Here is a 12,873-nt window from a genome sequence, read left to right as displayed (position 1 = left end):
TAGCATCCATTTTAATACGAAAATAACCTATTTGTGTTAAGTGGAGAATGCCAGGGAATAAATATAATTTATTTTCTTTAACACAACAACTTCAATTTAAATTTTTTTTCACGCTCTCGTGTTGAGCCAGCTGCTGCAAATATAAAAATTTTCAGGCTTTAATGTTTGCTCCACGCTTTATTATTTTTCTCGCACACTTGGCTTTTTCTCCACGTTTTTCATCGGAATCCATTTCACCCGCAGTGAGCTTATTGCAAATTCCTGGCTCATGATCGTCAAAATCGAACTCGTCAGAACTTGAATTATGTCCATTTGTTTCGCCTTTCCTTTGCAAAGGTACATCGGGGGACGAAGTATTTGATGTCGATGTTTTTGTGAAATTAGCACTGACACGGGAGAACAGCACAGCATTTGTTGCAGATGTGGTAGTATTTCTTAAAATGGAGGATCTCGCATTTTGATTAATACAACCCGTAAACGCATTGCTGTTGGATATGCTGGTCTTTGAAATTAAACTGTCCTTAGCGGACGTTAAATGCAGAGTTGAGTTTGAAGCTTTGGATTTTGGAATGCGATCTGAAAAATCAGTATTAAATATTAAAACGGATGCGCACGTCATGAAATCGACCAAAATAACGACAAAACGCACACGTAAAACATGATCGCTTCACAAACATACTCAGGCGCACAAGATGGTAAAAATAGGCAAACTACAGTTACATATAGATCAATGGCTAACCCCCTGTGCGCTAGCTCAGCTCAGCTTAGTCACAGATCTATGTAAGAGCCTGTAGTGTGCCTATTTTTAGTTATCTTTATAGCGCTTGCATACGAAGCTGATGCTTTTCTCATGCACCTCCATGTCCCTGATAACAATTAATCTACCTGTTTCAACTGCCTGGCTTTTCTCGAAAACTCGTGAAAGATCCTTAGTTGAGATTACGTCGAAAAGAACACCTCGTTTTCTCGCGTCATCTATGCAAGCCCTCCAATCGGTGTTGGTCTAATACAATGAGTGGAAACAAGGAAGGATATGTTTGTTAAATGCGGACTGTACTTTCACTTTACCATCGGAAATACGCTAAAGTATTCAAAACACGAGTTACTGAAACAATCAAAATTACTGTACCTCGAGAGAGTTGACATTAAGTAATATAATCAATGAGTATTTTGCGCGCGTCAGCGCTACATTCAGCCGCGTTCGATCCGCAAGAAATCTAGAACAAGCATCCACAACTGAGATTAGGCCAAAATTTTATATCATTTCCATCATTTCACATCAATCAATCAGAGTAATTGTTTAAAGAGTAATTTCAGTGACCATGCAGCTTGCGCGCCATGTTGCGAGAAACGCATAACTGATAACATTTTAACGGTGTGCCTTCTTGGCCCATGCAGTTGGCAAACGTTGGTAAACGTCTGCGCGATTACTTAAAAGCGCAAGACAGTGTAAGAAGAATCGTGAAGAGATACACAATGAAAAATCGGTAAAGGATAAAAGATAAAGGAACGAAAGAGAAAGGAAAACAGAGGCATATCTTTCTTTGGACGAAGCGTCCGTTTTAATGTACGAATTCCACGTTTTATGAAGATATTGCTCTCATGATGAAAATTTTAAAAAGCCCACGTGCTGAGTTTGTTTTGTTTTGAGTTTAGTCTGTTAAAAAAAGAAATTTTCAGAAAAGGCATGCCTAAATTAGTGAATTTCCCAAATTTGGCTGCAAATGCTGCGACGTACGGAATCTGTCAGGGAAGTTTGGCAAAATTTGGTATACTTTTGTATTACGGACGGTGCGTGTAACTATTTACATATTTGCATAACTAGTTACATGCATATTCGCATTTTTAGCTAGATTTAAGCAGATTTGATCAAACTAGCTACATTATCACACCGTCTGGTGTAAAAGAACACGTTTGAGGATACACTGAGGCATCTTTCTCACCTATAGTGTTAATTTACGCATTCGAAGCATAATTTTTTTTACATCAAATTGATGTATTTACATCAAGTTGGTGTATTCATTGTCTATGTTTCCAGAATACTGCAAATTATAGAGTATGCTGTCGACATCAATAACCCATAACCATAAAAAAGAAACATTTTGATACAAAACCATGTATCAAGGAATTTAAATTCTTACCGTTAATATTGTTTTCCACTTACCCAATACCTCTGTGCGGATCTTTGCCGGCACGAACACATGACATTATCACAAAATCTTTCTCGCGACCCTGAAGCCAATACAACAGTTAATCACTGGAAATTTCTTTCAAAATCCATATTATAGAAATAGTAAGGATTCAAGTTTGAAATAGTATGGAATTTCATAATATTCATACTAATTGCCATTTCCATACTATAGATATAGTGCAAATTGAAATCGCTTTTTTAAAAAGTCCTGTCTCATACTTATACACTTTCAGAATTTTTGAAAATTTGCTAAGTATCTTCCAACCTGGAAACCATCCACTGTATCAACTTCAACATTCTTTAATCCACTGCAAAGCATAAGAACATTTTTAACGTGGATTACAGAGGTTACTCATGCCGTACACGGTAAAGACACGGAATAAGTTGAATGCTTCACTAAAAATAGTATATTCAGCACATGCAAAGTACAGCGTATGAAACGGGAATACTGGAATTGCAGTAGATATGCAGACTTTATTTGTTTTATACAATATACATTTTTTAAAAACTGGTTGATGTGTATATAATTTAGAGGGTTGGTCCAAGTTTGGAGGAGTGAATTATGAATACAAAATACGTTTAAGGGGCGTTATTAACACTAAGGGCAAGTAAAAACAGTTACGACCAGGTATTTTTTGGAAATATTTACCTCTGTGCAAGACGATTTCGAATTAGGTTGACTTGCGCTCTATACGGGGTGATGATTCCAAAATGATTCTCACTGACTTCCCGTTGCAACATCGAACATATTTCAACGACCAGACCACTCTCCACTGGATTACATAAGGAACTATAAATGGAAGAATTCGACGTTTCACTTTAAAACTTTAAAATCTGTAAAAGTTAAGATGACCTTTCACAGGTACAAATAATAGAAAGATGGAACAAAGGGCACAGCAGTATAATCTAGAAGTGAAATTTACAGGCATGGTTATGGGTAAAAGCTAGCACCTGCGTTGTTTTAACTGGAGGTATAGTTATAGACATACCCACAAGGTGAATTTTGTTCGATGCCATTCCGCACATTAAGCAAAGCGTAAGGTTTAATTGAACTGACACACTTTCGAGTCGCGAGTGACCTACATCCATAATAAACACATTTCACTTTATAAAAATATCAGGCATAAAAATATTAGGCATAAAAATATTAGCCATCTATGATACATATGGCTCAGGCTAATGTTCTAAATGTTTGGCCCATAACAAGCTTATATATAGGTCTCCTGAAATGTCCTTTCATATACCGTGTTGTTATTGATGAGAATAGCTGTAAATCGTGAAGACTGTAAAACTGAAAGGCCACTTAGTATTTCTTACAGTTTTTGTAATATCTCATCTTAACGCTGCATGCGTAAAAACCTGCTCACTTTTTGCCGACATAAAAAAGCTAGTTAGCTTGGCAAGCAACATTAGCGAAAATTAGACAATACGAGCAGGTATAGCATGCACGTGTACAGATACTGGTAACGAGCAATAAGAGAAAAAAAGCCTCTTTCTCTGCGATGTTTTTACAGTTTTTACCTTTCATCTTGAACTCGGCCTTGGTAGACGTACTTCGCTGGGAAGAATGAAATCGCTGGATGCATGCGATATTGTAAGTCCAATAACTGTATTGGATTGTCGTTGGTTGCATGAAGAGAACGTCCTTGATAAAAAAATAATGTTTTTGCGATGAACTCTATACCACACTATATACGAAGCAATTTTTTGTTGTTTATGTATACAAATTTACAGTGGCGTAGCCAGCATCGATAATTGGAGGGGCCCTTATTCATATATTCACGTTAACAGACTGTGAAGACAATTGACTTGAAAAGAAATTATTAATCCTGGATGCCCATTCCGAATATATGCCCCCCCCCAATTATCGTGCTGGCTACGCCACTGTACATATAAGTTAGGTGGCAAATTAATATTTTTCCAAATTTTCCTGTACACATTTGTGGCTTTTTTCGTTTATTTATTTTTTTGAGTTGCGAAATTGATCCCTATTTTTTAGATACACTAAAACAATGTTCTAATCCAAAATATTGAATTCTATCAGCGAATTTATGCGTCAGAATGAAGACATGTTGGTTATTGCAACGACAAAGAATTCTTGAAAAAAATGTTACTCAACCTATTCAATATAGTTCATTGACACAATAATGGCAAAAGTTTCCTATATATACTGAAGCTTTCACACGACCGTGTACAGGAAGGAAAACGTTAAAACTCATTTGAATATTTAACTCAAATAAATAACAGCAAATAAAAAAGATAAACTTATTTTTGTGTATATGAATCAAGGTTTAACTGTTAATGTGTTTTAAAACATTAAGTTTCGACGTAAAAATTAGAACGCAATACAGGGAAAATCTTCCTTACCACTGTCGTGAGCTCTTTTCTTAAACACTCTGTAAAGTCGTTCGTACATCGATTGGCCCAACATCAATTCTTGAGCTTTCTGTTAAAATTTAAACAAGTGACACTCAATTTATTAGCTCGTCCTCGTTGTTCTTTAATCTAGTGGAAAAATAATTTCAAACATGTCTTGAAATATTGAGACAAGACAACGTCTGTTCAATTTGTGCTCCTGTAACTGACCAAATTTATGAAAAAAGGGATGAATTTTGCACTTTTATTCTTGACTACAATGCAAACCTTAGATATCACAGTGCTCCGAAGCTGTTCCGGGTCACCGACCATAACTAGCTTTGAGCTTCCAAATTGCAAAGGAATTAATAGATCAAGCTCACAACTCTGACACGCCTAAAAAGGAAAATTTCATCAAAATTTCTTAAATTCATCAAAAAAATTCCAATCCAATTGGGAGTGTTCTTATATGATCAATGTAATATTGACTACCACAAATTAAAGTGAATACCAGCTCGTTTAACTATACTGTTACCTCATCCACTATAACGCAGCCAAATGGAACATGGGCGCTAGAAATGAAGGAATCTTATTTGAAATTTTGTGAAAAATACAGATGGACAAAAAAATCATACCTGAAAAGGTTTCCTCTGACGTGTTAAAATTACGAGTATAAACCCTAGCCGTGCATGAGCTTGATTTTCTATAATGTGTACATGGATTTGGGATAGAAAATCTAGGTCAACGAGAACAAGCAACTCTGGGCTAGGGGAAGGCGAAGTGCGCTCCTATCACGACCTGGAACCGGTCGTATAAAAACTACATAACCACAAAATTAACGATTGACGGATTCAGTCACGTACTAATTATACATAAAAATTAACGGCCCTGTTATGCGACTGGCTCCTGGCATGGGCCTGGGGTTAACACATGTAGCCAATGGCATCGTGTATACAGTTGTCTTACATCGAGGTCTTCAGTTTATGAAGCAACGGTGAACCAGAAGCACTCAATGTACAACATATGACATCCGCCGATTTTAGAATGTCTTTTCTTATCTTTTGTTCCTCGTCTTTCAACATTTGCCGTTTTCTACGTATAGTGAGATATTTCTTCTCTAGCATTTGTTTTTCCTTCACAATTCCTTCAATTTCATAATTTAGGGATTTAATCTAAAAATTTTAAATCAAAATATGTACCAGCAAGAACTATTAGGCCTACTATTATATACTATTTCTATACTATTTAAAAAAGACCCCCACTACTGTCCAGTAACAACAAACCTCGTAACTGTCATGTTGAAATCCAGCCAATCGTAGCTGGTAAACGTGCTTTCCTAAACTCTCAATTTTCTCTCGAAGTGAATCTACTTTTCCATGAGCAATTCTCTCATTTTCGTGATTATTACTGGAACGTTTTGAAACCTCAATCTTGGTCAAAGTTTCCAGTGCAAAAGGGGCGAGTTCAGGGTGATGAACGGATGCTCGACCAACACAAACTAGGTGTATATCGCCACAATTCTTTTCTAAAATGAATTTAAAACAATCAGTAAACAAAAATGAAAAGGACTCCAACTGGGGCTGGGGTATACTTCATGTAATATAGTTAGATCATGTATACTCCCAGTGGCGTGGCAATTCAGTTTCAGTGCAGTGTATTTACCGGCTACATAGCCCGAGTTAACGCCTACCGGGCGTCTTGTTATTATTTTTTTTGTGCCACAGGCTTAGTCTTCTGCGCGGACAGTCGCGTATTCACCGTGTATCAATATATAGCTCAGTTTCAGTGCAGTGCATCCCGTCTGCATAGTCCGGCTATCGGGCGTCTTGTTACTTTATGTTTTGCGCTAAATGTCCTTGCCTTTCATAAAGTACCAAGTAAAAGTACCAAGAACCATATTTTTTAAAATAATTATGAAATGAAACTTGAAACTGTGAAATACTTTGAAAGATGTCTCAATTTTAAATGGATCTGACCATGAAACTTTAAAAAAAAAATTCAAATAGAACTTACTTCTTCCAGTCAAATTATTGGTTGTTGTGGACTTTATTTCGGCAATCATTCGGCGAACGAGGACATAAACAGCGGCATTAGACGGTGCACAAAGCAATATCTTTCCCGATGTTTCAACACGAACAAGATTCTTTGAACCAGGTAAACGATTTGCTTTTTCAGCTCTGATATCTTTTTCTTGATTCTATACATTAGTTTAGAGAGAATAATATAACAAAAAAATAAAATTTTCTTTTTTTTCTTTTTCTTTCGTTCTTTTTTTCTTAAAGAATTTTTTTTATCCATTTTAACCATTTATACTATTGATCATGAGGTAACCTGACACAGCGTTCATAAACAGAGGGGCATATTTACGTTGTTAATGCATGGATCTCTATAATCTGGATTTTTTCTTAATTTACATACAACAGAAGAAAAAATTAATTGGGATTTAAATCCTTCTTGTTAAAATATAACAATAATTCACCTCTAAATATGATTTTAACAAGCCGATAATAGTGTGGGATTTCCCCGTCCCTGGTGGCCCTTGGATGAAAGAAATTCTTGGTATTGGGTAGGGTAAACGAAGAGCTGCGACCGTGCCATTAATGGCAGCTGCTTGGGATTTATTGTAAACCTATGAAAATATATGAAATAAAAGCATTAAAATTCCAAACACTTCTAATCAACTCATTATATGACTTATGAAATAATAACTTACTTTCAATCAGTCGAAATTCAAGGTAAATGGCGCATATGTAGCTAGGGATACATTTGTAACAAATACAGTATAGGATGTTTCAATGTCATACCGCTGTTGATTTGATCCCGCTAAGTCATTCACCTGCATGAGTTACAGTTTTTACAACGTCACATTTTGGTCGCGTCGAATGCAATAAACCTTTTCGGTAATTACGTTCACATTAATCACAGCATTACCATTTTAAATTTAGAACCACTTTAGATGAAATGAACTGAAGCATATGGATGCATTTACTCTCACAAGCCACCTGCAATGATGCAAAATATCTTCCTTCAACATGTGCATAAAATTTTTTTTTCATTTTGATCAATAAATGTTGAAATAACCCATAACATAAAGAACGAGGCTCAGGAGCCAAGATCGCGACCCTCGTTCTCGTGTTATGGCTTATTTCCATATTCGTTATTTCCATATATAAATGAAAAACTCTTTTTCATGCAGGTGTTGAAGAAGGATGTTTTGCATCTTTGGACATAACTTGTGAGAGTAAAACTTGAAAATAGCCATCTCATTTATGGTGGTTCTAAATTTAAGGCAATAGTGTTGTGACGTAATTATCAAAAGGGTCCATTCCAAAATGGATAATGATAACATTTATTATCAGTCTATTGTTTGAAATGCATTCGACGCGACCAAAATGCGAGGTTTAATCTAGTCTTTAAAATGGCTCAAAATAATTTTCTTAACAAGGGCTTTCAAGCCGAAATGTTTTCTTTATTATGGGCTGACTTTTCGTTCTAAGAAAAGAAATGCAAACAAATCGTCATAGCTAAAAAAAGAGCGTACCAAAATTGGTAAAAATGCAAAGGTTGCGAAATGTTGTAAAATGTGGAAAATATAGTCTTGAAAAGTATGCAAATTTGAATTTTTACAAATAAATTTGCAAACTATGGACGGATATAGTTTTTTCTCGCATTTTACAACATTTCGAAAACAATCTTTGCGTTTACTAACGCTCTTTTCAGCTGTGATGATTGGACTGCTTTTTTTGCATGATCTATTACTATTGTAATAGATTACTAAAGCAGCTATGGTTGACAACGACAATATACATTTTTGTGTATATTTTTGGCACTTAATCAACGACATTAAAATTTGATTAGTCCACCATTTTTATGCGGTATGAAGTAACATATACCTGTTCAGCAGCATCAGTCTTTTCTGTTCGAAGACTGCTGTTAAAACAATGGTTTATTCTGGGCTGCAAAATATCTCTGGCCAAAAGACTACGCGGAAAAAACATCAATCCATTCCACTGACGTAACGTTGTTATTAATGAGGTCACAAACACACAGCGTATTTTTTCATTAACAATGAGTGGTCGTTCCTTTGGTATCAGTCGGAGGGTAATACTCACGTCAAAGTCCTCAACACCTGAAAAAAGATTTTTTAAATCACTAAATTATTATTTATTTTCAAATGACTCGAAAATGCTCAAAAGCTTCTTTCGATCTATACTCATTGTTAAAATTTGAATGACCTGGTCGCGAATTTTTGCCCGAAGGGATTTGATGCAATTAACTTATAAAATATTAAGTCAGTAATTATCATCATGTACATTGTATAAACAAATGCCATTGCTTATAAGGCATAAAGATGCTAATGTAAAACATTTATATACTCGTTGGTCCTAAAGAGTGCTTGGACATTCAAATTCTAATGAGTGATTTCAATGCTCTTTCGATAGCAATGCCATTATGTCTAACAAAAAAAATGAGTGAAAAAAATTCTCATTTAAAGAAAACATATTCCTTATGATAATAAAATAAAACGTCTAGTATTTTAGAAAATATTTTCTTAAATCAAGAAATTATTTCTTAGATCGAACAAGAAAATATTTTCGTAAGATAATTCAATTATCTTTCTTAATTAAGAAATTCGTGTGCCATTAAGCCCTTTTTTCGTTCAATCTTATCAAATTAAGAAATTATTTCTGAGATAGAACAAGAAAATATTTTCGTAAGGTAATCCCCGAGCCGGTGCGGAGCACCGTGCGAGGGTACTAATTCCGCCCGGAGATTAGGAATTACACCCGGGACCCGGGAGAACATAGCGGAATCCAAAGTTGCCCAAATGTCATGGACGTTCAATGGTCACGGTACTTGTGCGCATGCGCGAAATGCAAACGATTGTAGACTGGTAATCAGCAACTTCCTGATTGGCTAAGACGAAACGTTTGTGTTTCAGTGAAAAACGTCAGCAATTTAACTGTCATTTTGCAAACTATTTTTTAAAAAAATGTTTCGAAAACAAAATATGAAATGTGGAATCAAATAACAGATAAAACACTGGGAAGAGTTTAAAATATTATCAGAACTGGAGGAATTAGCGGTGAAAAATAACAACTCGATTATAATCCTTGAAATGGTAGGAGTCTATTTTGTTTATTTCGAGGTTTATTTCGTGTTTGCTGTACGAATACATTTCATGACCTTGGTACAGTATGTCGTTTTGCTCGGTTTTGCGAAGACATGACCGACTATTTAAGGCTTTACATCATCGTTTTAACTTCTAAAAGAGTCCTTAAAAGTGTAATTTGGAGTTTTAATAACAAATATCACTTTAAAGGTTTATATATAGTCGACTGCAATCACTGCATGAATTTAATAATCGAAAAACAACATTCGACGTTCACTGCTTGGTTATTTATATTATTTTGGCTGTTTTGATGTTTTGAAGGTTTAGCTATAATGAAGTATCACTTAAACTGTGAAAGTCTCACTTAAACTGTGAAAGTCTATAACCTAACGCAACGGAAAGCAGCAGGAAAACGGGTGATTTCACCTCACCTTTACGACTGTGTTTGTTTCCGAAATATTTGAAACATCAGCTATCGGCTATACATTTAGGACATTTCATAATATTGAAGGTTAGGTCTAGCTAGCTCAGGAAATATTTTGCTTCGTTTGAAATGGCGAGGGGTTGCTGCATGCATGTATTTCTAGTATAAAACTATATTTCTTAATTAAGAAATTCGTGATGTCAAACCCTTTTTTTCGTTCAATCGTATTAAATTAAGAAATTATTTCTGAGATAGAACAAGAAAATATTTTCGTAAGGTAATAAAACTATATTTCTTAATTAAGAAGTTCGTTGTTTCAGTGGTTGTTTCAAGCCCTTTTTTCGTTCAATATATAAAAGCCGAAACGTCTGCTTCTATGATCAAAAATGGTGTCGCTTGAGGAAGCAGGTTTCAACAGTTACCGACGACATCCTTCAAAACTTACCGCTTTTAGGAGGGTTTCCACCCCTCGGCGGCCCGGAATTACACAAGGGCCTCGCGCTTTGTACGATAGCGAATAGAGGTTTCCGGTTTTCGTCCTTTAATTTAAGCATGACCAAATCATTTTCGCGGAAAAATTTGTCGTCAGCTTTATTTGTGGTGATGACATGTTGGTGACATACCACCAGCAGAAAACGGTCAACAAAATCATTAACAGATTTCACAACGATAATGTCTTCCTTGTGATTTCGTGCTTGTTGCCATTCACGAAGAGCCTGGAAAAGACAATATTCTTTGTGGGTTTGCTTTCTAACATACGATATTTTTTTAAGGACGTTATAATTAAAATTACATCGAATTCCTATTTGAACATCCGTAACTAATTCACTCATTCATATCTATCAAAAGACGAAAATCACACGTAAAATAACAGCAATGAACGGGCCACAAGCAAATATTACCTGAGCCCAGCACTCTAAGAACAGAAGCGGTTTAAAGACGCTGTAATAGTCATCTGTGCTCTCAAATGTTGGTTTCACTTTCCCACAATTCGCAATCTCCAGATTATATTGTTTCATTAGCATAAAAGGATCCCAATTCAGAATCTGAAAATAAGGAAGGAGAAAATTACTAACAGAAACTTAAAAATTACTTATTGCAAAGAACAGTTTGCCGAATTTTTATCCGCCTTTAGAAACACACGCCTAGGTGGGAATGGAAAAGAGGAATGGAAAAAGAACAAACAATGAGAATGGAAAACCACACAGAGACAAAGGAGAAGTTAATAGTCGGATAATATTTCAGTGAGTGAATTAGCTTGTAGGTACGTAAGCATTTAATACTGCAAACCTTTCGGTCCGTTAATCAGTGTAATTGGGCGTATTGCATTAATAATGTGCTGCCGATAATATTCAAATTTCGCATGGTGACACAGGGCCATTTTTAAGGAATCCTATTAAGAGTCGTTAACCCCCCCGCCCTGCTTAAAATACAAGCAATGTTACCGAAAAACATAGAAGCATGTATCCAGACAATATTGTTTTTGCGTTCAAAGTATGAAAGAAAACAGGGGGGTGTCACCCCCTGTTAGCATTTTAGCAAATTCAAAAAAAAACAATGTTGGCAACATGGATACATCATCATACGTTTTATATTACACTGCTTGTATTTTATGCAGGGGGTCGCTGTCTCACAAAATGACTCCCTAAAAAAGGCCCTGGGTGACATCAAATAAGTAAATTAGCTGCTAGGTAATTGCATAATTAAATTAATATAAATTTATTACATCATTGTAGTTTCGCAGTATCACGTCGTGTAGCCACAATTTTCTTAAACTCAGATATGTTATTAAGAATTCAACGACTTTTTAGACAAATTTAAAAAAAGTCAATTACCACGTAGTAGAGCTCTTCCACTGTTAGCAATTTGCTGGGTTTCGTTTCCAGGGCCTTTTTGCGGATTGGGATGACTTTATTGCCGACAGGAGCATTGACTGGTTTGTTTGGGGGAACTTTCGTTTGACGAACTGCTGCAGCAGCATTTCTTGCCGTGGTGACTTCAACACTTTTAGTGTTTGAGGATACCGCCGCACTTGAAGGCAAACTACTATTAGTCATCTTTCCGTCCTCATTCCGCTTTAGTACACTCGTCACTAATATTTCGGGTTCTTGCGATTCCCAAGAGTTCATTTTAGTTTCTTTCGTAGCATCTGAAAAAAGTTAGGTAAAATTAAATGTTTCAAACCAGATAATTAAATAAACACAATTCATTCAGAATTTAACACGAAACATACACCTCAACCACTTAAAAATATTTTATCGTCAGCGGATATGAGCCATTTACCATAATTACAAATGATTATGAAAAAATAGTCGTGGACAGGGCCGTCGCAAGAAGCTTAATTTTGGGGGGGGGGGAGGTGCGTTAATATTCATGACGTTAATATTCAGACTGATTTCTTTTGTACCCGATTGCTTTTACGCATATTTGCACATGAATATAATAATATACACCCCCCCCAATCAGGCTTCTCGGGTCGGGACGGACTTGGTCGTCGAACTCCAAAAAACAGTCACGTCCGCACTGTTACAGCGGTACTTCATTTATAAATTTACTCAAGCCTATTTTCCAATAGGAACTTTTCTTTGTTTTTTCCCACTAGCTGGTTCCACATAAAAACGCTCAGACAACGAGAAATTTCGCTCCGCGCGCAAAATTCTGTCTAGTGGAAAACGTCTCTTATATAGATAAGATTTATAGATTCCAAATTCTCCCCCATATATACGGTAAAAAAATTCACCAGGTTGTGATCAATTGTGCTGCACCCCATGAACAGTTGAACAATGTTGT

The 12,873-nt window shown here is 35.9% G+C and overlaps 1 protein-coding gene across 2 annotated transcripts in view; it reads right to left on the bottom strand.

Annotated features, from left to right (window-relative positions):
• Positions 1 to 36: 36 nt before the first annotated feature.
• The window catches only part of LOC114517509 (probable helicase senataxin), a 36,629-nt gene continuing 23,792 nt past the window's right edge, over positions 37 to 12,873 (bottom strand). For both annotated transcript variants that reach the window (XM_028537267.1, XM_028537268.1), the window contains exons 20-38: positions 11,919 to 12,232; positions 10,986 to 11,129; positions 10,529 to 10,799; positions 8,440 to 8,675; positions 7,026 to 7,175; positions 6,560 to 6,743; positions 5,830 to 6,071; positions 5,513 to 5,718; positions 5,082 to 5,118; positions 4,835 to 4,942; positions 4,559 to 4,637; positions 3,713 to 3,836; positions 3,181 to 3,270; positions 2,841 to 2,981; positions 2,457 to 2,499; positions 2,165 to 2,232; positions 1,130 to 1,217; positions 886 to 1,003; positions 37 to 576 (exon numbers count right to left, since the gene is read on the bottom strand). In XM_028537267.1, coding sequence (XP_028393068.1) covers positions 152 to 576; positions 886 to 1,003; positions 1,130 to 1,217; positions 2,165 to 2,232; positions 2,457 to 2,499; positions 2,841 to 2,981; positions 3,181 to 3,270; positions 3,713 to 3,836; positions 4,559 to 4,637; positions 4,835 to 4,942; positions 5,082 to 5,118; positions 5,513 to 5,718; positions 5,830 to 6,071; positions 6,560 to 6,743; positions 7,026 to 7,175; positions 8,440 to 8,675; positions 10,529 to 10,799; positions 10,986 to 11,129; positions 11,919 to 12,232 — 3,068 coding nt within the window. In that variant the 3' untranslated portion in view covers positions 37 to 151. The remainder of the gene's footprint in view (positions 577 to 885; positions 1,004 to 1,129; positions 1,218 to 2,164; positions 2,233 to 2,456; positions 2,500 to 2,840; positions 2,982 to 3,180; positions 3,271 to 3,712; positions 3,837 to 4,558; positions 4,638 to 4,834; positions 4,943 to 5,081; positions 5,119 to 5,512; positions 5,719 to 5,829; positions 6,072 to 6,559; positions 6,744 to 7,025; positions 7,176 to 8,439; positions 8,676 to 10,528; positions 10,800 to 10,985; positions 11,130 to 11,918; positions 12,233 to 12,873) is intronic.

Source organism: Dendronephthya gigantea, unplaced genomic scaffold, assembly GCF_004324835.1.
Source record: "Dendronephthya gigantea isolate DGI-Jeju-01 unplaced genomic scaffold, DenGig_1.0 000009F, whole genome shotgun sequence".
Classification (NCBI taxonomy): domain Eukaryota; kingdom Metazoa; phylum Cnidaria; class Anthozoa; order Malacalcyonacea; family Nephtheidae; genus Dendronephthya; species Dendronephthya gigantea.
This window is presented reverse-complemented; position numbering and strand designations above follow the sequence as displayed.